Genomic DNA, 25,685 nt, shown 5'->3' with positions numbered 1-25,685 from the left:
AAATATCACAAACACGTTGCTTCCTGGAAGTGGTGAATCACCGCCTCACACGGCCGTCCCCGGCCAACCTGGCAGACGCTGGATAGTGACGGTGCTGAGCCTCCCACTGCGCCGGGGCTGGTGGAGGAGCTGAGAAGCTGGCGTCATCAGAAAGGGTCCTCGCTACACTGCCGTGATGCCTGTAACTCTCACCTGTGATGCTCTGCCATGTGAAGTGGGTGGAAGCATTTCACATCTGATGGAAGATCGGACCTCTTGCCTTTGCTTCTGGATCTTGCAGCATTGGAGAGGATAACTGTTCAGACTGAGGGAGAAACTCTGCTTTGAGTTTGAGGTGTTGTTAGAAAGCTTCGCCACTGCCTGTTGAGCAATGAATGACTCTAGTTACAGATCATTTACATCATTACATATAATCACAGCACAGAAACTGCTAGTTTTGAAGCACAGAGAATCAGCACTGCAGATTGCTTGTTGTGCCTGTGTCTCTAAATGGCAGGTAAGCACGTGAAGGTAGAATCAGCGACAGTCTGTACATGCTATGTAGCACTGACCAAGCCCCAACCAACTGCAAATGGTGCCACTCAAAACAAAGCACAATCCAGCACAGCTAAGTTCCTTCCTGCTGCAGAAAAGGACAGGTAGGAGTGTACACAAGGGAAGGAAACAAATCCAAAAGCTCCTGTCCAAGTTAGTTTGATCAAAAGCATCCAAGCCTACATTGAAGTAGGTAATGTGTGTCATCAGATGGGCTATTCCCCAAAGCCAAGGTCATATGAATACTCCAGAACTATGCAAAAGCTATTAGGGAAGAACTGTGTCAGGTGTTCAGGGACGAATATATGACTAGAGGAAGTGATTAATCAGTGTCAAGGCAGTCACTATCTGTGGCAGGTACTCCATATGGACTATGTCAGGTCATATAGGAGCCCTACATTTTACTGAAGTCAGTGTTTCATCTAAATGCTTGGAAGGGTTTCACACGGGTGGTGGAGGTGTCTGGATTCACTCACCAAGTGCTGGTGGACAGGCAGCGAGTGATGGGGGAGCTCCCTTGTCCCGTGGGGGAGGCAGGCTGGCACCACGCCACCCCACAGCTCCCTGCCCTGCTGCCTCGGCTGAACCACAGGCACCCCTCAGCTGGCCACAGAGCCGGGGATGCACTGTCAGCACTGACAAGAGGATGTTCACGGTGCCTTGGCATGAAATGCACCGTGCTGGGAAGCAGAATAATTGCCTTCCTGCAGCCCTGAGGAGGGTGCTAGCTTTTGCTCCTCTAGCAACAATAGGACTCATTTTCCTTTTCTTTCCCCCTTCATTACATCCTTATTATGGTGTCTGGTAGCCTAATTTACATATGTTCTGTATTACTGTGGCTTTGCTTTATCCTTCTTATTTCACCTCCTTTACCCCAGTTCCCTTGACAATAATGAGTCTGCGGTAGGGCACGGATTTGTTCGGACTGCCAGGCACAAAATGTGGGTAGGACACAGAGGACTGCACACCTCAGGCTTTCTAAACTGGGCACAGGACAGGTAGATTTGGGCGTTCAGTGCCACCACCGAAGCATGGTTAAAAGCAAAACCTCTCCTAACACTCTTGTGAAAGACTGATCAAGAGGCAACTCTAATGATCTGTAGTCACCTGGAGAGATTACAGAACCCTGTTTTGAGGAAAAACCAGGCAGCTCTTAGACACAAGAACAAAAATGCGTGCAGCAGACCTGCTTGCTGCAAGCACGAAGAGCGCTGCCACAGGCAGTGACCAGCGCTGAGACTCTTGAGCCTCGTGTTTATGGTTTCACTACCCTGGCTTGTCGGTACATGACAGGAAAATGTTGCAATGACTGCATCGGAAAGTGCAGACGCAGCCCCTGCAAGCTGTGGCAAAGTTCTTGTGTGCGTTACCTTGAGAGAAAATGTAAGCTACCTCCTGGGGTTAGCTGGTAGCATGCTTTATATATCAGCTCTCAGACGTTAAATTTTTTATGCCATTTTACTCTAACAGGAGAAGAACACAGAGTATTAATTATCCATATAGTCGAGAGCCCACTGCCATTGCTTACAAAGCAGTAACTTCTGAAACCCTGCTTGAGCCAGATCCACGTGCATATTTGTATCCATTTAGGAACACTGTATTTCTGAAACAAAGCAGAACCTGTGTGGCTATGATGTGCTAGGTAGAGAGTAAAGACTTACTTGCATACAGACCATAACCTGAAGCCAGTGTTCAGCCCATGAAGAGGAACTTACTGAAGCAGCTTTTTCCTCCCAAGATCAGTTCAGTTCTGTCTGCACGTGCAAGACCAGGTCATCCCCTTTTAGCCTTCAGGTGACCTTCCTCAAACTGAGCTGGACTGGGGCCTCCTGTTCTTGCACCAGGCTCCTGGGACAAGACAGCTTTGGGGGAGATTTGTCAGCATTCCTTTGGCCATGAGCTGCATGCACTGACCAGGGCAAAACCATTTCAGCTCTAGTGGAGCAGGAACCAAGCTGGACAAAAGGCAATAGCAGCAGGAACAACATAAAGTGGATCAACTTTTTGCAGAAGACATTATGAAAAGCCTTCAGGACTGAGATACTGAAAAATAAGTTACCCAGGAAAAGAAGTGCCCAGAATAGCATGGGAAGTACCCTGAAAGCCTGAGCACAGTGAAAGCAGGGGGAGGAAGGAAACGGGAAGCAGAAGCTTCGTTTCCCATAGAAATAGTTAGCAGTTATAATGCTCCCACACTCCAAATGCTGCTGCTGTAAGACACGTACAGCTTGATCTAAATTGAGCCAACCCCACTCTTAGAGCTTGTTTCTAAACAGCTATGCAGAAGGAACCTTCTCAGTAAGCACCTGGCTGAAGAGGCTGCAACAAAGGGGTCCTGCCAACATCACCATTAGTTTAACGTCATGCAGTAGGTTCTTTCTCCAGGTAGAGGCAACATTTTGGTAAAGCATCAACTGAGGTGAACCCACAATGATAAAAGGCCAGGAATAAAGCAGTAAAGACGGGGAAATATGACACAGCTGCTTCCTGGAAGGAAGCTGTAGAGGATGAGAAGATGTGGCCACAGAGGTGGTCATGAGACCTGTGAGATGTGGAGATGAGCCAGCCACAAATAGGTGAGGTTTTAAAGGGGTTTCTTAAACGTGGAAGATCTTTAGCACACAAAGTAGACTTGGCAGGGTGGCTCCATGCTCAGAACAAACTGGAAGAGACATGCAAACTTGGGTCAGAATGCTGGGAGGGAAAAAAGAGACTGCATGGGGTCATGGAGCCATAAAAAGATCTCAGAGGCGATTCTAAGGTAGTTCTCACCTGTCTGCACGGGGAATCCCCCTCCCACAAGACAGTGCCAACCCTTTGAAACGAGAAGTGCATTTATTCTCAAACAGAACAATAAAAGAAACAACTCCTGAAGACATTAACATTTGCCAACAATCAGCAAGACACTGAAATTTCTGAGTGTTCAGTCCTTTTCCATGGCAATGGGTAGGTATGACTCTCTCTCACTCCAATCTGTGTAGGAAGCAGTTTGAAACCTCAAGGTAGGCACTGCGCTCTCACCACTCCCTTTCTCAGGGGCTGCAGACCAGCTTAGCATCTCAGTCTGGTGCTTTTCACAAGTAACCTGGTGAGCAAAGGATAGTTGTTTACAAACCAGGAAGGGATTACTTAAGGAAGAAGGGTTGTGTAATACTGCTCATCCTCCAGTGCAGCAGGCAGCAATGGAAGCCAGAGGCCAACAGAGGAAAGCACAAGTGCTCTGAATTTGGAGGATTCATCTCCCATCCCATGTGGGGCAGGACATGCTGTCACATGCTCAGAACAACCTGGAACAAGGGTAAAATCCAGCTGGGATCACCAGGGTTGTCAGGATGGGGACAGCAAGCATCACGGCCTTTTCTCAGCGGTTCTGGGCCTGAAAGGCAGGGCTGGCAAGGTCAGCGATCACTCCCCTCTCAATCATCTTCAGCAGCCAGTTCCCCTCAGCTGTGAGATTATACTGAATGAGCTGCAAGGACAAGAGAGCCAAAGTTACAGATTATTCCTTACAGTGCCTCTCATCCTCCCCCAAAAGCACTGGATCCTGCCTGACCCAATTTGCACCCTCTTCCCCAAACTAGGCCAGATGACAGGCACCACAAAGGAGCCAGCATCTGTTCTCAAGCTGCTCTCTGGGAGCAAAGCATGTCCTAGCACCTTCCCCAGGACACCCCAGCAGGAATTTCCACAAGTAACACCAGTGACAGCTACCAGAGCTCACAGCTCCTTTAGTCCCGGCTTTTGCCAGTAGGCTTCCCTATGGAGAACACCTCAGTTTGAAGGGGAAGCATTTTCTACCTCTTCTTTCCGTGAGCGACCTGTATTGTAATAATGTATTGGTGCAGTATTGTCATGGTTGCCGGGGTAACCAAAGCCTGCAATATTGACCTCCTGGCATATATGGAGGGCTAAGTTCAAAGCAATGATTCCCATGGTGGCATATCTCTGGGAAGGGAAAAGAGAGAACATCTGTTTAGCATTTCAAACTCATACTATTACAAAACCGACACTAGCAACACCTTTTCAGCTGGGACCAATAGCTTCCACATATTCCACGTAGCAAGAAAATATACGTAAATGAAACAGGACAAATGCCTGGACAACACTCCCCGAACTCAAACAAGGAACATCTTTTGAGAAGGTGCTGCAGAAGATGAGGGCTCAGGACTGTAAAACCTCTGAAATGATAAAGCACGGAGCTCCATGGAAATCAGAAAGCTTTTGGATGGAAGGAACCAGCACACTTTTTAATAAGGCCACTTCCATTACAGAGCCTGGACAAAGTCCCTGCATCTTTTTCTTTTCCAAGTGCCTCCGTGTGTGTGTTCCCTGCTGGAGGGCCTCGTGTGAATCCTCACTTCTAATCCATGCATTAAATTCCTGTCCCTGGCCTGTGTGCTACAAAACTGCCCTCTGCTCACATAAAGCTAACATGACCATGTACAAACCGTGACCTTAAAAGCCTTGTGGCTGTGCAGAACAGCCACCACGCTTGCAAGCAGCTGAACATACTGCCTGGTTCCCCAAGCTCACCCTAGCACTTAGCACCCCTTATCTGGATTGTCCCACTTTGCACTTTCCAAACAGTTTAGTAGGGAAATGTCCTTTTTTACAGCATTGCTTCAGCAGACAGGAGACTTGGTATCTAATCTCAGCCTAGCTAAGAGTCAGTGTGTGACCTTGGACAAGGTTATTTCACCACACCAGACCTTCAAGCTTCTCCTGCCTTTGTTGCAGATTATAAACATCCTGGTGGTGCCCAGCAGGCTTAAAGTTAATTAAAGATTCCACAGCACCATCACAAAGATCATCAGGACTGAAGACAAAGTATCATTAGATTCATTAATGAAGTAATCCTCCATCGTGCAGCGAAGGGGAAATTTGCGTTCCAGAAGCAGTGGGCATAACAGCCAGCCTCAGGCCAGAGATCTGTAAGAACTGAATGTTTTAAGGAAAGCCAACCAAAATTCCTCACATTTTATGCTAGCTAATTATCAGTAATGGTCTAGACAGGGAAAGCACAGGAAGATGTATGAAAGGGCTTGTATGACAAAGCTGCTAGTCGCCAGAGAAGCAGGTGTCCTAAGGTCTAGAACTATGGCCAGAAATTCAACTCTGAAAAGTCACTTGAATGCAAAATGGCAAGGGATTACAGGGCAGATTGGAATTAGAGTAATGCTGCACAGTTGTGACAGGTGGGGAAAAATCTTCCTTTTCCTTGTAGAAGCAGGGCTCAAAACTTGAATCACCATGCTATAGGGAAAGACTGCATTTACTAGGGGAAGGGACTGGCTGATCTAGTGACTAGGTTTTCCTTCCCCTTGTGTAGTGCTGAAGCAGTAAGGTATTAGGGAAGACACAGAACACTGATGGTCATCTGTTTGCTCTCCAGCACGATATCATACCCTACTTGATGCATTCAGCTGCAGCAGTTTGTATGTTGCTTCGTAGGTGACATATGGGTTGAGAATACGTAGCTGAGAGATGTTCCCATTCCACTGCTGTGGGGGCTGGTGCCAAAATCCCACCTTCGTCTGCAGAAGAAAAAAAGAGAGGTCCTCATGGCACATCCATGAACAGCAGATCATGCCAGGAGAAAATTAGCTGCGGTCTGTTGCTCTGGCTTGATGCTCAGAGGACGGAGAACTTGGAGGAAGAAAGTATCTCCTGGTCTTTTCCGCTCATTCCCATGCACCCATACGCAATCTAGCTGTGACTGGGGTCTTTCTAATTAGTGAAAAATAAGGTCTCAGGTGCCTGGTGCAGCTCATTAAATATTTGAAAGATACATGATTATTAGAGCTATTGAATATGTCACTACAAATAACCTAGTTTCAACCTCCCCTCATTAAAGACTTCTCACCTTGTTCCTTGTTTTCAGCAACACTTCCCTCAGCCAGAGGAAATCAGAAGGCTTGAATGGGACAAACACCATCAGTGTATCATCATCATTGTTTTCTAAAGGGTTGGGCAGAGCAGACTCAGGGAAGAAGAGACGGATGCTGGTTCTCTCACCCACATCTTTCTTGTACTCTCTAACTGGAGCATCATTTAATCTGAGAATCAAAACCAGAAGGGTAGGACTGGTCCAGTTTCATTACCACCTATTCCCAACCACGGATGTAGCTGTGTGCTCTCAGATACCAGACTGGCCATATGAACTCACATGAGGGCACCAACACATCTCATGGCCCAACCCAGCAGCCTGGTTCCACAGAAAGGGCCACCCCACCAGACATCCCAATAGTTCCTCCTTTGCATTAAAAAGATGGCAGTGGCAGACAACCACTATTTTTCAGGCAGGGACATGAAGCACATTAAATTACTTGCTTAAGTCAGACTAAATCTGCATGTAAAATTAAAATGCAGACAAAGATTGGGATTGCCCACTACTGCACTGAGCTGGAGGTGGCTCTCCAGTCCCAGGTACAACACCTGTGAGTGAGCAGTACAGTTTCTGGCTCCTGCAGTGTCTGTGCTCAACCATGAACTCCAAAAAAGTTATCTGATTACCTGAGCTGCAGGATCCTAGATGTTTCCCAGGTGAGAAAGCTAAAGCTACATACACATTGTCAATCCTTGGGCTCTGCTTAATTGTTAAGGTTTTAGTATGGACTCAGTACCTGATGATAACATGGTGAGAGTCAATCAAATTCCCAAAGCGCTGTCCATGGATGGAGTGGCCATTGCCAACCACAATGCACCTTTGGCACCATAAACTGGCAGAAAAATAGATTGCAAGAGATAAAATCCTCTGACTAGCATCTCCACCAGGTTAAATCAGCATCCCTGAGGGCCTTTTTGATGTCCTCAAGTAACTCCTGGGGCGACATCAGAGGAGAGAAGTCCCTGACTAGTAGGACTCTGGCTGTTTCTTAGCCAGATAGCATGCAATACCAGATACCTGGTATGCTGGGCTTTACCCAGTAGACCAGTAGCTATGAGGGTGGACCTCTGCTTGTGGCATGCAGTATACTGGGGAGAGGGAGAATGAGATATCACAGAAAAAATCATCTAATGAATTAGAGGAAAGAAGGACCTAAATGAAAGTGCTTGCCAGCAGCTGCCACAGACAGCTTACTTTGCTTCCAGCTCCCCCTGAATGTGGGCAGGCAGAACTGAGGGATTCACCCAGCTTTCCAGTCTGTCATGCTTGGGATGGAGTTAAAGTAAGTGAAATAGATGGGACAGGGCAACACTGAGAAAAGAACTCTGGGTATGACAGAAGTTAAAGGGAGGAAGCTGGGAGCTAGCAGCTTAAGTTCATCAGTACGAGAACTGCTTGAAAGGGTACATTTAAAAGGGAGAGAAAGAGAAGCCTACTGAGAGAGGAGATGAAGAGTAGCAGGAGTGAGAGGCAGAAAGGACTGTGAAGTTGAGCACTAAGAGAGAGAACTTAGGAAAGCTGCAGAAACCAGGGCTCTCAACCCATCTATCAATTCCCTGACAGACCTGTGCCCCCAACACCCATCTCCAGCCCAGCCATCATACCGGCCAAAGGATCCAGGCAGCTCCTGCTCTGGAAGAAGCTGCAACGTGTTAAAAGCAAAGAGAACTAGAAAAGAAGAAGTTGAAGAGTCAACTTCAGAGGAAAATCATGGCCCCACCACTGACAACAGGCTAACTCTCTTTTTTCTTTTGGGGTTCCATCCCCATGTAAAGTGCCAGGACAGTTTACATGGGACAGCCTACATAAACACTGCACCTCCACCTGCCCAACACTGTCCACACTGGGCATTTCTTTCACATGAAGGACATGCACTTTGTGATCAGCACTACCAGCAATTGAAGCTGGTCTGTAGTACCTCACACTGAAAACGGCAACAAGTACAAGTCCACTCAGTATCCTCTTTCCAATGGCATTTAATAACTTCTGCAGTGGCTCCTACTCTATCCACAGGAGTATTTCTCTCAGTTTTCCACTTCCCATCCCTCCCTGCACAGCTAGAGCCTGTAGTTAAAGCACTGCTCCCCTTCTTTCATGACTACTATGATGGACTAAGTCCTTTTCTCAAAGGGACCCCATCCAGTCAGCCCTGATTGCCCCTGGTGCACGCTGACACCCAGTATTTCTGTCTCCTCTGCAGCACTTGAGGCTGCCAGGGAGAGGGAGGATCTCCAGCCACTCCGTGTCCATCCACAACACTGAGGGCAAAGCGCTGCAATACCTGAACTCTTCAGCCCAAAAGGAAGTTCATGGAACCACAGAACTTCTTCAGCCTTCCGTCTAAAAGGCCTGTCCATGAGCAAGTATAAGGATTTGCTGGTCAGGAAAGGCTTCCAGTGAGATTCAGACCTAACAGGAGAGAATCAGAGAGGCAGCAGCTCATGGACAAGTGGAGCAGTCACAGCAGTGTCAGACACAAGGACTAGGGCAGCTGAAGCAGGCTGAATAATGAAGAGCCTTGGAAAGCTGCTGAGCTATCCTGAAGTACTTCCCAGAAATGGCCCACATTTTTAAAAGCCAGTCCTTACTGCTCGCGGTTTCTAACCCATCTTCTGAGCAGCAGTGACAGAAAAATTTCATTTCCTCTGCAGTTCTGGACCCCCAGCTTCTCTCTTTTTTCAGTCATTCCTCTCTCTGTACTAGTTTGAGGAATGCTTACTCATTGTTTCGTTGTTTATCCAGAGGAGAGAGGGAGAGAATTCCAGTTACCAATTTCATTTACTCATTCACTTCATGACAAAGCTCAAAACACCCATGACAAAGCCTGACTGCACACTGACCTATTTAACAGTTCTTACCTCTTCCTCTCTGCGTGGACATTTTACTCACACTTTCTGCATTGCATCACCCTTCTGGCCTCTTATTATGGGGCCAAGATACAATTGTGCAAGAGTTAGCTGAGCTTACTTCTATTTCCTTCCTGCGTATCTGCACATAAACCCCAAAATGCCAGTCTCCACCAGGCAGTAGTCACCGAGACACTGACTGATCTCTCACCAAAATTCCCCAAACAAATGAGATACAGCTAACAAACCTTCCAAGAAAAGGCTTTCTCCACATGAAACGTCTCTGGCAAGCACCAACATGCCTCCTGTAAAAGGAACAAGGTTAATTTCCTACCAGCCCTTCCTGAAGGCTCTCAAACCTTAGATTACTGCCTGAGAACAAGTGGTAGTTCACGAGGTCTCTTAACGATGTCTACAAATGGAGGGTTTTGAGCTCCTGACTATGTTGTCCTGTCTCCCAGCTCATGAACCATTGCTGTCCATGAACAGGTCCCCTCCAAAGAGCATGTAAAGGCCTCCTTGTCTGCTCAACAGAAACACAGGGGAATTTAGATGGAAAAAGACCTCTGGAGAGATAATGCCAAAGTTAGGTCAAGCTGCTCAGGGCCTGGAACAGCTTGAGTTTTAGGAAATCATTGGCCTCAGGTAAGCCTTGTTCTTCACTCCGCATGGAGGCACTCAATGAGGAGCACTGCGGGACAGCCACAAGTTACTGTGGCAGTGACCATCAACACTGGGGAATCTCTGCTGTGGTCTAGGTAAGCTATCTCCAGGCTCACCAATGCTGTTTCATCCTGCTACTTTTCCATCTGCTCTGCCCTGCCCAGCAGAACACAGCCCTCCAAGTCCCCAAAGATTCAGACCTTACTGGGGGAGCTGTTTCTTAGCCCAGGTTTTACTGTGGCAGCTACTTTCCACAATAATGAACTGTTCACCCACAGTTAGCCCAGACCACAGCAGCACTGAGGTCAGAAAAAGGAAGAAGTTAACTTACTCAACATCACTTTCAAGTGTGTTCATCAAATAGTACAGCTCCTTCATGCACAGACCTGCAGAAGGCAATGGAGAGGCAGACACAGGTAGATCAGCTGCACAGCCACAGCATGACAGCTACAACCAGCCACCATGCAGCCCACGGGACCTCTCCCCCCACAACAGCATCTCCTGAGTCCCTGCAGCTGCCAGACCTGCAGTCGAGCAGACCAGACCCTGTTTCAGAGTTTGGAGCCTCCAAGTGGCTGTATTTGATTTAGGCCCTTGCTAGCAAAAATTAATGGGCCTTCTGGTAGTGAACCCGAGGACCACGAGCGCATTCAAACAGCTCCTGCTGCACAAAGCAATCCATTATCCCCCAGACAGGCAGCACAATGCAGCCACAACTCACTCTGTGATGCTTGGGTACAAAATCCAGAAAGCTGAGGACAGCAAAGGCTCGCAGCAGTAAGAAGAAATGCACATGCAGGAGAAATCCTCCAGTCCCAACCAGGGCTGCTTCCAGCGCTGAAATCAGCAGGTTCTTGCCAGACAAAAGATTAGCTGGGAGCAGTTTAGTAACATGGACCACAGCTTGTCTGAGCTGCTCTTCACCTTAAGCAAGGCACTGTGCTGATCCAGAGCACAAGCCTGGCTTGCCCTGAGTGCCCTGCATGAATTTGGGACCGTGGATGCAGCAGGGAGAGACTTCTCCGTCATGTGCACCCTTCTGGTGACATGACCCAAAGCAGGAAATGCGAGGGAATTGACACTCCAGGCGCTGCTGCAGCTCTAAGGACCTGAGGAAGGGGAAGGGTTTGCCCCTGAGGGTGTCTGATTTGGGAGAGGCCCAGAGGTCTGTCCCCTCACCCAGCCCATCAGCGTGCCTAGCTCCTCCTGCTGGCTTCATGGAACTGCTGGTGTGCTGGTGGTGGCACGTAAGGATAAGGATTTTCCAGCGTTAGTTGTTTTTGCTGTTTCTTTGTGGGTTTTTTGTTTGTTTTTTAACCATTAGCAAAGAGGCCATTCAGATTGGAGATAAAGACTTTTAATTTGACTTTCCTCAGCACTTCCCACATCGTACGACAAAATAGTCGTTACATTACTGTGCGCCACGATGGCTCTTTCTTTTTTATGAAAATGACAATGGTTGCATCTTGGCCATTAAGCAGCAGTGATTTTTTTCTGTGACAAACAACTGGCCTTTCAATGATGGTATGAAATTAGAATTGGTTTGCTTTCCCTTGGAGGGAGATCAGAAGCAGTTACATACACTCGTACAGGCATCGTACCAGTGGGTCTCCCCTGGACCTCCTGCACATACCACACAGAGGCTTTCATCAGCCGATTAATTTCTGGGTTGCTACACACATACACACAATGCAGGTAAACACCCACCTCTGGACCCTAATTCTGCAAAGATTGCAGTGGCATTTATCAGAAGGTGACTGCTAGACCTCCCCCGTCCCAGGAATCTCATTCGGTCATCACAGAAGCACGTTAACCCTGCTCTAGCCTCCCGCAGCCCTGTACACACATACCAGACAGGAGGCTTGCCTTGCTCTGAGGTTTTTAAATATTAACATATATTAATACAGGGGAGAATTCATGAAGTTAACACCCAGCTGTTCTACACTTCTTCACAATAACAGAAGGATTTCTGTACTTTGGGAAAAAAGTCACCTTTTAGATGCTTTTCTACTCACCACACCCCCTGAGACATCCAAGATAACTTGATTTTCTGAAAATTCACCCAAAAGAATCATAGCTAAAGAATCTCTTGGGAAAAAAAAAATCAAAAACAAAACAAAACAAAAAAAAACACCACTTTTCTAGTGACAAATATGAGTGCAAGGCTCATGCACAGGAAAGCAAAGCTGTTGCACAGGGAACTGCACATGGTGAGACATCCCTACACACTGGGAATGCACAGATCCCCCTCATCTCAGTCTTTTGGGACACAGGGCAGTGTGTGTTGGATTTATGGAAATTTGCCTCCTTCCCTCCTATCTTCTGGCTTATCCCATTTTGGGGGTCTCTACAGTGAAGACATCCATGGCCAGGAGGGGACCCTCCCTCTATACAGTCCCGGCCCAGCAAGGCATAGTGCAGGGGGACACAAGGGTGAGGGATGGCTGGGAAACAGCAAAGTTCAGTAAAAATTGGGGTTTTCTTACCCACACAGAGCAAGATCACCAGCCTTTTCCACTGGAAAAGGACAAAGAGAAGTCTTCCTGCTACAGATCTGGCATTCATGCTGTCTCCATACACACCCTGCAAAAAAGTAGAGACAACATCAGTCAAATGAGGCTGGGGAGCTTTCATCTGGCGCTTCTGCAGAGACAGGCAGGCTGTGTGCCTGTCCCGTAAGCCTAGACTTGCTGACTCTGTGCCTCTGTCCACACAGCACTGGTGCTCCCCGTGCTCTGCCTGCTGGCCTCAAGGCCCCTGCAAACACTGCTCAGGATCAGTGCAGCTCATCCCTCCCCTGCACAGGATCTGGCATCACGGCTGCATGCCCAGTAAGCAGGCAGAGGAGGCACCTACCCACCTTCCCTTCTCACGGCCCCACAGTTTGTTCCTCTGACAAAGGAAAAGAGAGCTCACAAAGTGCTGCTTTGACTGCCAATAAAGTCCTGTGATCAATCCTCCTAAGCCGTGGAGTTGGTAGTGTTTAGGTGTCGGGGTTTGACTGACAGCCTTAATTATATAGGGACAGCACCGCAGCTCACGTAGACAATTGGTGGTTCAGGCTGGTGAGAAACAGGAATAATGTGCTCCTCTCTTGGAGGGATGGTGCAGAAAGTGAGCGCTCAGCTTCCCCATCTGATGGTGATCATCTAATTATCCTCAATGAGCTGGATACAAATCCGAGCTCGGCAGCAGGGAGGCAGTCTGCGATGCTCTCGGTCCACCTTCTTCCCCCCATCCCCTGGCCTGGAAAAAGACCTTTGCAAGGCTGATTAATCCACCCAAGCAGACCCTTCTGCTGGCTGCCACTCATCTGGAGCAAGGCTGCCCTCTGAAACCGAGGGCTGGCAGCTGCTGCTCTCCTGGACGATGTCAGGGAGGTCTGGGTGCTCCCCCAGCTATGGGCAGCACGTGAAGCGCATCAGAGCTGGCCATAAATAGGAAGCCCTGGCAGCCCGCTGTGCTTTGGGACAGCAGGGTCTTTTTCTGGGTGGATGGATGCCGGTTAGGGGAAGGGGATTGGGAGTTTTTCCCAGAAAGACCTTAAGTCAGGGGCGTAGAGAGAGCCAGCTCATCTTTTCTGGCTGCAGACCTACTGTGGAGGTGGGAGTGGGCTGAATGTGTGCCCTTTGCGGGCTTACGCTTTTGCTTAAAAATATAAGGAAGGCAAGAGGTCTCTTACCCCATTTCCCTGCAGGCAAACGTTGCAGACTTACACTGTGCTCTCGGTTATAAATACGGTCACCTTTTCTCCTGCTCTGTCAAACTTTGCAGACGAAACTAGATGCAGTACTTTCACCTCTAACTAGACTCAAGGAGCAAATCTTCAGGTCTGAGCAACAATTTTGTACTTGCAGCTTCCCGTCCCTCTCATTTGTCCTCAGAGTTAATACCAACCTGGTATAAGTAGGCATTTCTTGCTGCCTTCTTCTGCTGTGCTTTCCCCAGTGCATGCTAAAGCCACGGGAGGGCCAGCAGGTACAAAGAGTCCCACAATGAACTACAGCAACCGCATAGGATTTATGTAAACCCTCACTCTAAAGTGAAGGAAAAACACATGTCCAAGGCAGTTACGACAGCAAAAGAACATCCCCTGTCCCTCCTGTTCTCAAGACTCGATCATTGAAACCAAGTCCTGCAGACAGATCAGAGCAGGAGCTGCAGGAGGTCAAGAATGAGCAATTTGAGAACAGCTCTCATTGCTTGGCAGAAAGGCAACAGCTTCTGCACCCAGCCCGGCTTCCAGCAGCACCCCCTCTGCAAAACAATCCCCAAAGACTATGTGCATACACCCTTGTTTCTGCAAGATGCCTCCTGCCTGCCAGGAGGCTTCATTTGCCTGTTTCTACTTCTCTCAAGCCTTTCAGGTTTCTTTTCACAGAGATGTTTTCTTCTTCTGTGTGATTTTTTTTCCTCCTTTCCATTCTAATTAAGGTATTTGTCTCCACAGCAGGAAATGCAAACTGCTGCAGACAATCTCGATATGTATTTTAGAGGAGGAAAAAATATTTAGAAAAGCTATTAACTTCAGATATGCACACAAGCACTCACTAATCATGTCCCTAGAAACCAGGAAAATCAAGAAGAAAAAAAGAAAAAAAAAAAACGAAAAGAAGGATGCTTCTCTTTTTAAAAATAGGAAAAAAAATGATGATCGAGTTTTTAATTCTGTGCCTAGAACTGAAGGGTCAGATTTTTAGCAAAGAAAAAAACGTTCCTGTTAGCTAAAAGCAGGAGCTTTTCCCTAAGAAACTCCAAGAGTTGAGGAGTTGCTGAGTTCTTTTGAAAAGCTGCTGCTCAATATTATCACTGGAGATGGGCTGACTGCTAAGCACTAGTGAAAACCTCGTTTTGTCTAAGTGTAAGGAGCTGAGTGCTGCGGAAAATGCATCTGGATTATGTGTGCTGATTGAATCCCAGGTTCAGAAATCAGCCCTTAACGCCTTCTCCACACACTGTCCTTGCCACATGCATGATCTGAAGGGGAAGGACCCAATTTACTACTCCATGCCTCAGTTTCTCCGCTTGCGAAATGGAATTATCAGAACTCTCTACCTCTCAAAGGGGCTACGAGCCCAAAATCGTTGGCACAGAGCAGCTCCGATGAGTCACTGCAGCAGGCCAAGAATAACACAGAAATACCTAAAGAGATGAGGCATTTTCTATTCTTCAGAGAGCGATTGATTAGTTGAGCTATACTGGGATTTTGGTCCATCAGAGATTGCGAACTTGAAAAAAAAAATGGCCTAGAAAATGAGAGTGCATTCTCCTTGATTCTCTTTCCCTCTTCCCACACCACTCCCAGCCTCTGCCTCCCCTGCTCCAAATTTTTTTTTTTTTTTAAATCTACTTCTCTAAATGTTGTTTCTCTCACATCAGCCCAGCAGGAGAGGCAGAAATCAAATTATAACCACTGAAATACCCATCAGCGCTTAGTGCCAGGGGGGTGGGTGGAGACAGCAGAACATTTTGCTTCAGGTTTCAAAAAAAAAAAAAAAAAATCTATCTTTATTAAAATAAACAGGCACAAAAGGAGAAAGAGAAAGAAAATCAATCAGCTGCATTTAAAACAGGGAGATATCAAGCAAGGAGTGCTCCATCCAGAGAGATGGACACAAGCTGCAGAGACCAAGCCTCTCCACCCCTCTCCTTACTTGGAAGAGTGTTCTCTGCTCCTGATTTTGTGCTTTTTCTCCTGGATGTGTGTCTTGTTACTTATGGAGAAGTGCTAAAAAGAACTTTTTCCTATGGGGATGACAACAGGAGGAAAAGCAGAGCCATCCACCTTGTGTCCACCAGATAATTCAAGCCAACCTCTCTGAAGATCACACTTCTACATACCTACACAATCTGGCAATAATTTGGGCAGAACTTGCCGCATTTATACATTTTCAGTTCATCTACAAAGAACAGCTAACTACCACGATTGTCACATTCAAATATTTTAAGCAGAGTTTCTCTCCTGCAGGGATTATTTCAGGAGAAAGCATGTGCTACATGGAAATGCTGTTGCAGCCTTTCTGTTCGTCTCTGCAGCTCTCCCTGGATTTTGGCGAGAGGACCGGCAGCTTCAGGAGCCAGCAAACTAACAAATGCGCTCGCCCTGTTCCAAGCCCCAGGTGCCAGCCAGCAGGATATTATCATGCAAGACCTGCACCAGGGCTCGCTTCCGACCAGCACATATCTGGAGCCCATCTCTCTGCCTGCGTGAGCTCAGGAGGTGAAGCCAGACGTGGCAGCGACAGGATCTGAGTGAGCTGAGGGCCGGGGCAAGCTCTTCAGTGCACCCGGGTGAATGCGTTTGGTGCGTGCTGGCGTCCAGGTGCTGCTGCCCAAATTAGCCCTACATCTGTCTTGCCACCTGGTCAGGCACAGCTGGTCTCTCTGGGGAAGATTTCGTTGGGTCTCTGCAGAGAAGGGGAATGGCCTCGGGCATGCCAAGACCAGGAACTTGCCCCCGTGCAGCTGTGAGGAGCCACTGCACAAATCCACCCTGTGTTTTGGGAGGTGCCAGCTCACAAATGTGCTCTGGCCCACGATGCAGCACCGCGTGCACTCAGCAACTCCTGTCCCAGGGAGATGGGCGATGCCTTGGAGGCAGCCAGCAGCTCGGGCACAAGGCTTTGCCCTAGCTGGGGACAGCAGTGGGCTTCATCACCCCCCCAAGCCGCCCTCCACACCTCGTCCCTAGAAAACCACCGCACTTGCAGCAGCTTTGCCTCCTCGGAGGGGTTAAAAGCCCAGCTGAGCTGCAGAAGAGGCCGAGGCTGTTTTGCGCTCCTGCAGTGCCATCCTGTGCTTTAGGTATGCACTGCAGCACCTCCTGGATGCCCAAACTCACAGAGGCCAAGGAGGCAGAGGAACCTGTGAGCAAAACCCTGGGTGTCCCCGGGGTCCTGGCTCCCAGCACTGACCCCCCAGGAGCGGGATGTCCTGTGGCCACCACCTCCACGTGCGCACGGGCACCAAGACATGGTCACAGGAGAGCCCTGCACCATGCTGCTCTCTGGACCACCCCATGCCACAGAAAGTCAGCTCAATGGCTGTGTCGTAGCTCAGGATGAGACCAGGAGGTGCCACAGCTGCCACAGCCTTACTTCAGCCTGCCGCTGCATACGGTGACCTTAAAGGGAAGACTTTGTAAAGTGGGGAAGGAGGAACTTGGAGGACCCTCAGATGCGTTAATTGGGGATTTTGCAGGGAACACCTCACCAGTGGAGTGCACCCACGCTAAACAGGCTCTCGTTCCCTGCGGTCATCCATGCACAGAGACAGGAGAGCAGCCACATCCACCCTACATCAACTTGGGCTTCATTTTTCTCCTGCTGTCTTTGCATTACTTTTCAGGAGCTGTAGAGAAAACCTACAGAGAATTGCATGGGGCTGGAGAGGAGGGAGGCAGGCAAGAATTGTCCCCTTTCCCAGGGAGGTCTCTGAGCCCCAGCATGGCTGTGCTACAAAGTGTGGGTGAAAGCTCCAGACCAAATGTTTCAGCAATCTTAGTGCCCTTCAGCACGGGCCTGAAATCAGCCCAACATCTCACAAGGCTACCAAGATCTCAGAGGGGAATAGCAAAGGATCTGCCAGCAAAGGAGCCATGGAGTGGTAAACGGGGATTTTGCCCTCTGTTTCACCTGGAAAATTCCCCATCCTACAGATGTCCCAGCAAGGCCTTCTCTCTGCTTAAAAAGCCCTTTTCCAGCTGAGGCAGGTCCTTGGCCGCTGTCAGCGGGCACCGTGCCACACTGTTAAGCGAGTCCATGGGAGAGACTGCTCATTAACAACACCAGCAAATGGCATCATGATGCTTTGACAGCGCCTAGGGTGAGAGCTGCAAAGTGCCCCGATCAGTGACGGCAGCAGCAAGCAACACGCACAGCGTGGTGTCCGGCCACCTCAGGGGACCTGGGAAGAGGACATCCAGCAGCAGAGCTGGGGATGGAGGAGCTGTGCACAGCGTGGGGAGGGCAGAGCACATGGCTGGCAGCACTGGGGCCACTGGCATCGCTGTGTTTAGCTTGCTCTGGTCTGGCTTCTCATTCAGAAAAGGCACCTTGGGGTGCTGCAGCCTTGTCTCTGTGGAACCAGAACACTTTGCATCCCCTTTGTGGCCAGCATGGGTCCTGTCTCCCCACACGGCTCTTGCTGCCACTTCTTTCTATTCCCCTCCAGGGCACAACTCCAAATGCAACCCTCCTTCAGCCCTCATGTTTTCTCCCATTGATCTGGTGTCAGTTTGCCAGCCCAAAGCTTTAGCAATTCACACTGCCCTCTGCAGCTTTCTTCCCCCCTCCCCAAGCCTCAGAACAGCAGCAAGATGCACAGACAGGCCCTGGAGCCTAACCAAGACCCAAGTTACTCTGCAAGATAAAATACGAACTGCTGCATGGGAAAAATGAGCTAACCCAAGAGCTCTGGGCAGAAGCCCTGCAGGACAGGAGGGAGAGGAAGGATCCACATGAACTGTCAGGCCCAGGGAGAGAGGCTGGCTCTCGGAGCCCCAGGGTATGCACATGCTTTCCCACATCTCCCCTGCCTGCAGCACAGCCTGACATGGCTGATGCAAGCAGAGGGGATGATGTGCACACCACAAGGCCCCAGTTCACCCTCCGGTGCCCTCACAGCTCTCTCTGCCTGCCTGTCCACACCATGTCCTGGGGCAGAGACTGTCCCAGCTAAGTCCCTGGGAAGACAGACCGGGAGGAAAGGACTGGAGAGAGAAGAGAGGAAAAGCCTGTCACAGCTCCTTGGGCCCCACACAGCAGGGTGCAGCCTGTATGTGGGGCCAAAAAGCAGTCACTGTGATCAGCTTCACTCTAGGGACAGGCACAGCGGCAGCAAAGGGCACTCCTGGCTTCACTGCCTTTGCTTCTGGCTCTTGCACTCACAGGAAAAAGAAAAATAAAATAGAGTAAAATAAGATTAAAATAAAATAAAATATAAAATAAAATAAAATAAAATAAAATAAAATAAAATAAAATAAAATAAATAAAATAAAATAAAATAAAAATAAAATACCAAAACAAAACAAAATAAATCACCAGAGGGAGGAAAGTGAAGCAGTCTGACAGCAGACAAGATGAGCAATGGGGTACACACTGCTGGCTAGCCATGCTGGGGTCTGGGTTATAAAACCAAGTGCTATAATAACCATGGCTTGAAATGGCTTTTCTGTGGGGAAAAGGAGGAAAATAAGGCCTGGTGTTACATGGGGACAGGGGCTGCTGTCAGTGTGACAGAGGAGCTCGGCCCGTGGGGCGTCCTCACTCCAGAGCACCCTGCAGCGGGGTATGAGGGGCAGTAACAGCTGGGCCTTGGGCTTTGGGGTGACATGGGGAGAAACCCCACAGCAGAGGACATTTTAAACACCACGTGGCTGTTTGTCTCCCTGGGAAAGGGGCACACCCTCCTGCTTGCTTCAGCCATCTGTGACAAACACCCCTCAGACAAGGGGCGCCGGGGTCTGGTGGTGCCCACCCAGAGGGGCCATCCCCCTTCTTCACCACAGCCCTGTCCCCAGGGGTGCTGGGCCACTCATACCATACCTGCCCAAGGTCCTGGCCCTGCTTTCTCCTCCTCGACCCCTCAACCTGGCAGTCACACAGCAGGCCTCCCTACCGAAGTGCTGGCCCGCCCTGCCGAAATCTCCTTGCTTACACTTCCCTTGCTGCTGAACCCTCGTGCTGCAGGCTGGACTGCAGGAACTTGAAAACTTTGGGGTTAGGAGGGGGGACTTTTGGCACATTGCCAGCCTTCCCTCCCTCCCCAGCCAGCTCCCAGACAGGCTGTGTTAGTCACAGCGGCTTTCACCCCCAAAAAAATGACAGCTAACCACAGGCCGGCCTCTGTAAGCCCATGGTGTTGGTTCTCAGCCCTGTGCTGCACAGGCCCAGCTCTATGTTCCCTGCCCACCTCGGGCACTGCAGACCCTGGTCCATGTCCCTGTCCCCAGCTTGGATTGCAGCACAGGAGTTTGTACCTACACGGGTCCTCTGGAAGCAAGTTGCAGCCCCGGAGAGGCCAAGGAAAGTCATCCTGCTCCTTCCACTGCTTTCAGCCCCTACCTCCAGTGCCAGCCATTTTGCACGACTCCCAAACTGGCTGCTTTGTGACTCCAGGCATCTTGATAAAATCCCTGGAAGTGATAAAAGTTTGCCATCCAACGCAAACAGGGGAGGGAATTTGCTTTTTCTGGTAAGCTGTTTTTTTTTTTTGTTTTGTTTTTTTTCAGGCTGTTTATCTGCCGCGGCCTCAGCCAAATTTCCCCCGGAAGCAAGGAGGTAAAGGTGTGATTCACCACCCACCACCAGCATGAGCCAGCGCTTGGTTTCATAAAACCCAGTGGAGAAGTGGAGAGCTGAAATGGGATGGCAGTAGAGAGCTGGAGGGGACAGCGTTCCCTTGGAGAAACTCAGCCAAAGCCCTCCTGTCAAAGCTTTTCCACAGAAATTTTGATTTTTTAAGAAAGCTAACAAAGAACCAAAGTATTTAAGCTGAAACTGTTATAAATAGCTCTGGAAATGTGTCTACCTCAGTGCCCAATATTCCTGTTTTTCTCAAACACTGTAGATCTCTACATTCACTATAATACATGGCTTTGGCTAGCCATGTTCCATTATTACTTTTTAATGAAAAAAATGTATCTGGGAGAAAGTAGGTTCTTTTCAATCAAACAATAAAATAAAGAATTTGCCTAAACTAGATTTTGACAGAAATTCTACTCAGAAGAAATTTATGCCAGTGCAAATGGATGTAAAAAGTTATTAGAGTGGAATCATAATATTTTCCTTGCATTTTATGGTGGCCTAAATGACATCAAAAACATAAGCAAAATTAGAGATATCCATATGTTTTCATTTATTTCCTCTTTGCATTTCATTACCTCTCCTAGCCTGCTCCATCTGGAGGAAGGTTTCCTGCTAGGCACTCCTGGCAAGGAGTCAAGGGCAAGGGATGCCCTCAGGCCAGTCCCCAGGGCTGATTCTGGGCAACAAGAGAGAAAGAAAAGCAGAGTCTATTTAACCTCATGGTCTTTGCTAAAGCTTAATAGAAAAGCACAGTGGTAGAAAGGGTACCGAGACTGTCCATCCCAAGAACACTCTTAATGTGTCTTCTACTGCCGTGAGCCAAAAACTTCCTACGACTAACTATTCTCTCGGTACCTTCTCTACTTAAGCATATGCTTAATTTGAAATCACGTTGACAACGGTAGGATGCAAGCAGTTTTGCTTAGATGCTCTCCTGATGTGGGTGTCTAGCTACCCATCAGCCCTATCCCTCTTCCTTCCCCCGCTTTGAGTCACACTTCCCAATTTTTTGCTGGCGGTGGTGTCTATTTTAGTAGATGGGAAAGAGATTCCTCTTCAGACTTGCTGTGCTGCAATCAGCTACCACCTAGCTAAAAGTTCCTGGATTGCTGCTTTCTAATTACCCCTTGCGTACCCAAAAAGCCTGCAGCCGGTGGCACAGCGGGAACAGGCTGGTTTTCAGGTTGTCCCCATGCCTGGAAGGGCAGCAGGCAGCCCCTCTCTGCTCAGCATCCAGTCCTCCTGTAAGGGCCAAACCTGTTGCAATGTTTTGGCCCAGAGGCAGATAAAAACACAGCTTTGATTAGAGATAAGGGGATGTTTTCCATTCAAAACATTCAAAGAGATATTAGGCAGGATCAATGGAGCAAACTTCTCTTTAAACACCATCTGTAGAAGACAGATCTAGAGTTAATGGGGAAAAGAGCTGTCTGACACAAAAGTAGAGGCCTTTGATTTCATCTTATCCCTGTGCCAAAGCAACCAGCCCTTAGGAGAGCAATGTGCTTTGGTGCATAGGAAAACATCCTTCTGTGCTTCAGAGACTTTGCACAGGAGCTGAGGGAAATCCTGCTTTGCCCTAGAGCAAACCCATGCCAGCAGGGCTGGGGGAGGTCTGAAGCAGCAGTTTGCCATCACAGACCAGCTCCTGGCAACGACAGGCTCTGCTCTTAATTGCACTGACCCCTCTTGAAAGCGGGTTAAGCCCTTCCCCTACAAGTGGGAGCTTTTGTTTAGCATATTTACACAGGATGGCTGCAGGAGGGCTGAATCAAACCGCTGGAGCAGACAGAGCTTGAAGGCTGTGCCAGAAATCTCTTGGTGAATTGAGCTTTTTTAGCTAAGTTGCACGTCCCGTGCTACCTACTGGACATTGCCACCCAACTACAAATGTTCAGTCCCACCGTGGATGCCTGCCGGAGCCCGTGCTCCCCACCCACTGCAAGGAGAGGCAGAGGAGGAAGCACGAAGGCTCCGCATGCAAGCTGCCAGCCACCCACTTGCGTCTGCCAAACTTCCCTGCGTGTTCCCCCAGTCCAGATGAATAGTGTAGGTTCGGTCACGCCACTGCAGAGCGTCACCACTTCAAATCATGAGACCAACTTAAAAATAATAAACCATGATAAATGCTTGCTTCCTCGTCTTTTCTTCAGGGTTTCAGATTTTTTTTTTTTTTTTTCCTGAGCCTTTAGAACTCTTTGGAGGGTTTTTCTTCACAAATACGATGGCTAAAAGTTTGTATTTGCTTTAGTGAAACCTTGTGATTCTTGTAATTAAAATGTTTCAATAACAGGACTTAGAAAGTTAATCAAACAAAGAAAACCATCAAAACAAACATAACTGTGTTTGCAATAAAGCCCACTAGAACAGGCTACAGTTAAAGGAGGTTTTTGGCCAGGCAGTTTGCTTGCCTGTGTATTTAGAGGATTTACTCAGGTGCAAGAGGAATGGGAATAAATTGATATGGGTACAGGGATGTATTTTTTAAGTTCTGTAAGTAATCCATATAACTTCAGCGGAGGAGCTTGGTTTTTGTGCCATTCCTTTTCCAGAGCAGCTGCATCAGACGGCCACTACCATCATTTTCCAACTTTGCAAAGAGAAATAGATGGGTGCCATAATATGGGTATGGACTCAGGCTCCCCTCCAAGCTCACAACTGGAGGTACCAGAGGCAGAAGGTATCCTTGGGTACACTCCAGCTGACCTTCCTTGGGAAATCAGCCTATCTGCTGCAGACTTCCCAATTCTGATGTCTGTTAGACCAGACATCTCTGTGCTGCTCCCTGTTTTGTGAGCCAAACATGTCCAAGGGATGGGAGGTGAAGAGAGAATGATTTTTCACTGTCTCTTTAATGCAAAATCTGGGAACATCGAGTTAAATTAGTAGGTGATATGCTGAAAATAAAATAAGATGTACAGCTTCGTACAGGAGAACTATGGGACTACTTGAGTGGAGATTTTGTGGATGCTGAAAATTTTCATGAGTTTAAAAAAATGACTAGGCAAGTTTGTTGAAAGAAAATTCCAGTTGGAGCTAGAAAACACAAAGATCTCCCTGGACTGTAGATTGCTGGAGGCTGCTAGAGAGATAGCACTGCATGATTGACCTATTCCTGTACATTTCCTAAAGCATCCTCTGTTGGTCACTGCTGGAGACAGAATACTTGGCTTGTGCTCTGGACCCAGCCTGGTCACTCCTTTATTTATACTGGTGTAGCAGCACATGAGGGAGGAAAGATCTGTTCCATTGAGGATTTTTTTTTTTTTTCTATTTTATGAAAAGAGGCTCCTTTGAAGACTGAGTCTCATCAGGAATTGGTAGTGGGACTCTAGGATGGCAAGTCAAGGGTCCAATGACTGTATGAGCAGGAACATCCCCAAAACAGCCAGTAGGGCTTTATTAATAGACAGCACTGTCAGGTAGTTTGGGTGGAAAAACACATTCCTGCTATCAGCTCCAAAGGCTTAGCCTGGCAGAGAGAGTGACTGCAGATTGTGAATGTCTGTTTCCTTTTCTTTGTTTCCTTGTTGTCTTTTTTAAACAATCTGCCAATTCATCATTAAGAAATTAAATATTTTATAGCTGCTCTGATGCTGATGACAGGTGCCAGATTGATTGGTTCTGGCAGAGGAAAATTGCTGCTCTTTTCTTCCCTTTGCAGCAATAAGTTATGTGCACAGGGGTAGAAAGAGGGAAGAGATGAAGTCTCCAAGCTGTCCAGATCTGACCCAATAAAGAGTTTAAAAATAGGTACAATCTGGAAACATTTTGGTGCCAACAACAACAACAAAAAAAGCCCAGCTAGAGTGTCTGCGTTTGCTAGTCCTTTATGCAGCAGGTGGATGGGGAGAGTCCTTGGCATGGCTAGCAGAGATATCAAGGTTGCCCTGACTTACAGAACCCCCAGGACAGTGCTGCTTCAAACCAAAGGAATAATCATGGAATTGAGCCTTAGCTCCAGAGACCTGGCACATCAGGGAGGCATCAGCTGCTGGGACCCAGCAGACCTCCCCTTCCCACGTGCAACCTGCCTGCTCCCCCTTAGCCCCATCCTGACCAGCCCCAATCTCACATCCTGGGAGCAAGGGGATTTGGGAAGTCTGTGGCCATCTCTGATCGCCTGCGCCCGCTCCTTCTGCACTGCCTTCCCCATAAGCCAAGTCCCCCTGGGGCAACCTGGTTTATGCAGCACTCGGCTGAGGAGACAGACGAGACACGTTCCCAGAGATGACACTAACAAGATTTACTACGTGACTAAGGCTTGCAATCGGTGGTGATAACTAGAGAATTACCCTGATAAATATTTGATATGATTTGGAGAGTAATAATAGATTTTTCTTGCCCACGATTTCCATCAGAAAGAAGCGAGGGGAAGGAGCTGCTGAAAAGGGGAACATAATCGTGGCGTGTGTATTTCTGGCTAAGGTTACCTGTCTTCTGCAAGAGATCAGTGGGGAGTAGGGCAGGGGGTCATGGAGGGGCAGAAGGTGACAGAGCATCCCTCAGCCCCACCGCATGCAAGCTGTGAGAGGCTTGAGTGTGAGACAAGTGGATGATGCTGGGGGAAGGAGGACAGAAAAAGAGGTCAGGGAAAGAAGATAGGATGTAAAGATCCTGGGCAGCAATGGAAAAAGAAGGCTGGGCTGGCGATGGGGAGGGAGGGCTGGGATGCACAGACAGCTTCCTCCTTGCTGTTGGACATGAAAGGACACGAGAGCTGGCTGCTGCTGCAAAGGCAGAGTGTCCTTTTGCAAACCATCTCGGGATGCACATCCACAGGCGGGTGTAGGCGGGCTGCCTGTATCTCCACCAGCCACTGATGGGCCAGGGGAAGGGTTTGTGCCTGTGTTATTAACCCTGCTCCCAGCCTGCAGGGCAGAAACCTGCTTGTAAGCTGAACCTTTCCTTTAATGAGAGCACCCCAACGCTCCTAAATCCCAACAGGACTTCAGTTTATCAGAACGAACACATGTTAACATGTAGTTGAGAGCAGCAAACACCTCTGTCAGAGAGCACAGAGACACACACCATGACCCCGAGGACTGTGAAAGCAGATCTTCTCCTCTCCCACTGGTGCAGGGCAGTCTCAGAGACCCTCAGTACTTCCTATCACTTGATGCCTTCATTTCTTTCCAATGCTTCATCCTCCTGATCTAGCCACCCCCTTTGGAGCAGAGGCTTGACAATACCTGGCATGGCTGTGCCCGAGTCTTCTGTTTCCAATAGGACAAAATCAATATTCCTGATTTCCAGAGAAGCTGTCACTGGTGGAAGCAGCAGAAACTCTCTGCCTCTGGAACAGTGGGTCTTCTTTTGCTTTGGTGCTCAATTTGAGGCCTCTGACACTAAGTGTTCGTCTCATTCTTTATTCCCGTCCTTATTTTCCACTCAAGTCATTATTCAGGCTGTATTCAGTGGCATTGGCTGGAGGAGATTTTAAGCTAA

General features: G+C 48.4%; 1 protein-coding gene across 1 annotated transcript in view; it reads right to left on the bottom strand.

Annotated features, from left to right (window-relative positions):
- Positions 1–3,895: 3,895 nt before the first annotated feature.
- LOC311217068 (CMP-N-acetylneuraminate-beta-galactosamide-alpha-2,3-sialyltransferase 4-like) overlaps positions 3,896–25,685 on the bottom strand; it is a gene marked incomplete at both ends in the record, with an annotated part of 47,941 nt that continues 26,151 nt past the window's right edge. Inside the window, 9 exons of the mRNA XM_084298805.1 lie at positions 3,896–4,003; positions 4,333–4,479; positions 5,940–6,068; positions 6,398–6,590; positions 7,158–7,253; positions 8,026–8,089; positions 8,703–8,830; positions 9,516–9,572; positions 10,262–10,316. Of these exons, the coding sequence (XP_084154931.1) occupies positions 3,896–4,003; positions 4,333–4,479; positions 5,940–6,068; positions 6,398–6,590; positions 7,158–7,253; positions 8,026–8,089; positions 8,703–8,830; positions 9,516–9,572; positions 10,262–10,316 (977 nt within the window). The remainder of the gene's footprint in view (positions 4,004–4,332; positions 4,480–5,939; positions 6,069–6,397; positions 6,591–7,157; positions 7,254–8,025; positions 8,090–8,702; positions 8,831–9,515; positions 9,573–10,261; positions 10,317–25,685) is intronic.

This window comes from Netta rufina, assembly GCF_964035555.1.
Source record: "Netta rufina genome assembly, chromosome: 20".
Taxonomy (NCBI): Eukaryota; Metazoa; Chordata; class Aves; order Anseriformes; family Anatidae; genus Netta; species Netta rufina.
The sequence above is the reverse complement of the archived record's forward strand: the minus strand, read 5'-3'. Positions and strand labels throughout refer to the sequence as shown.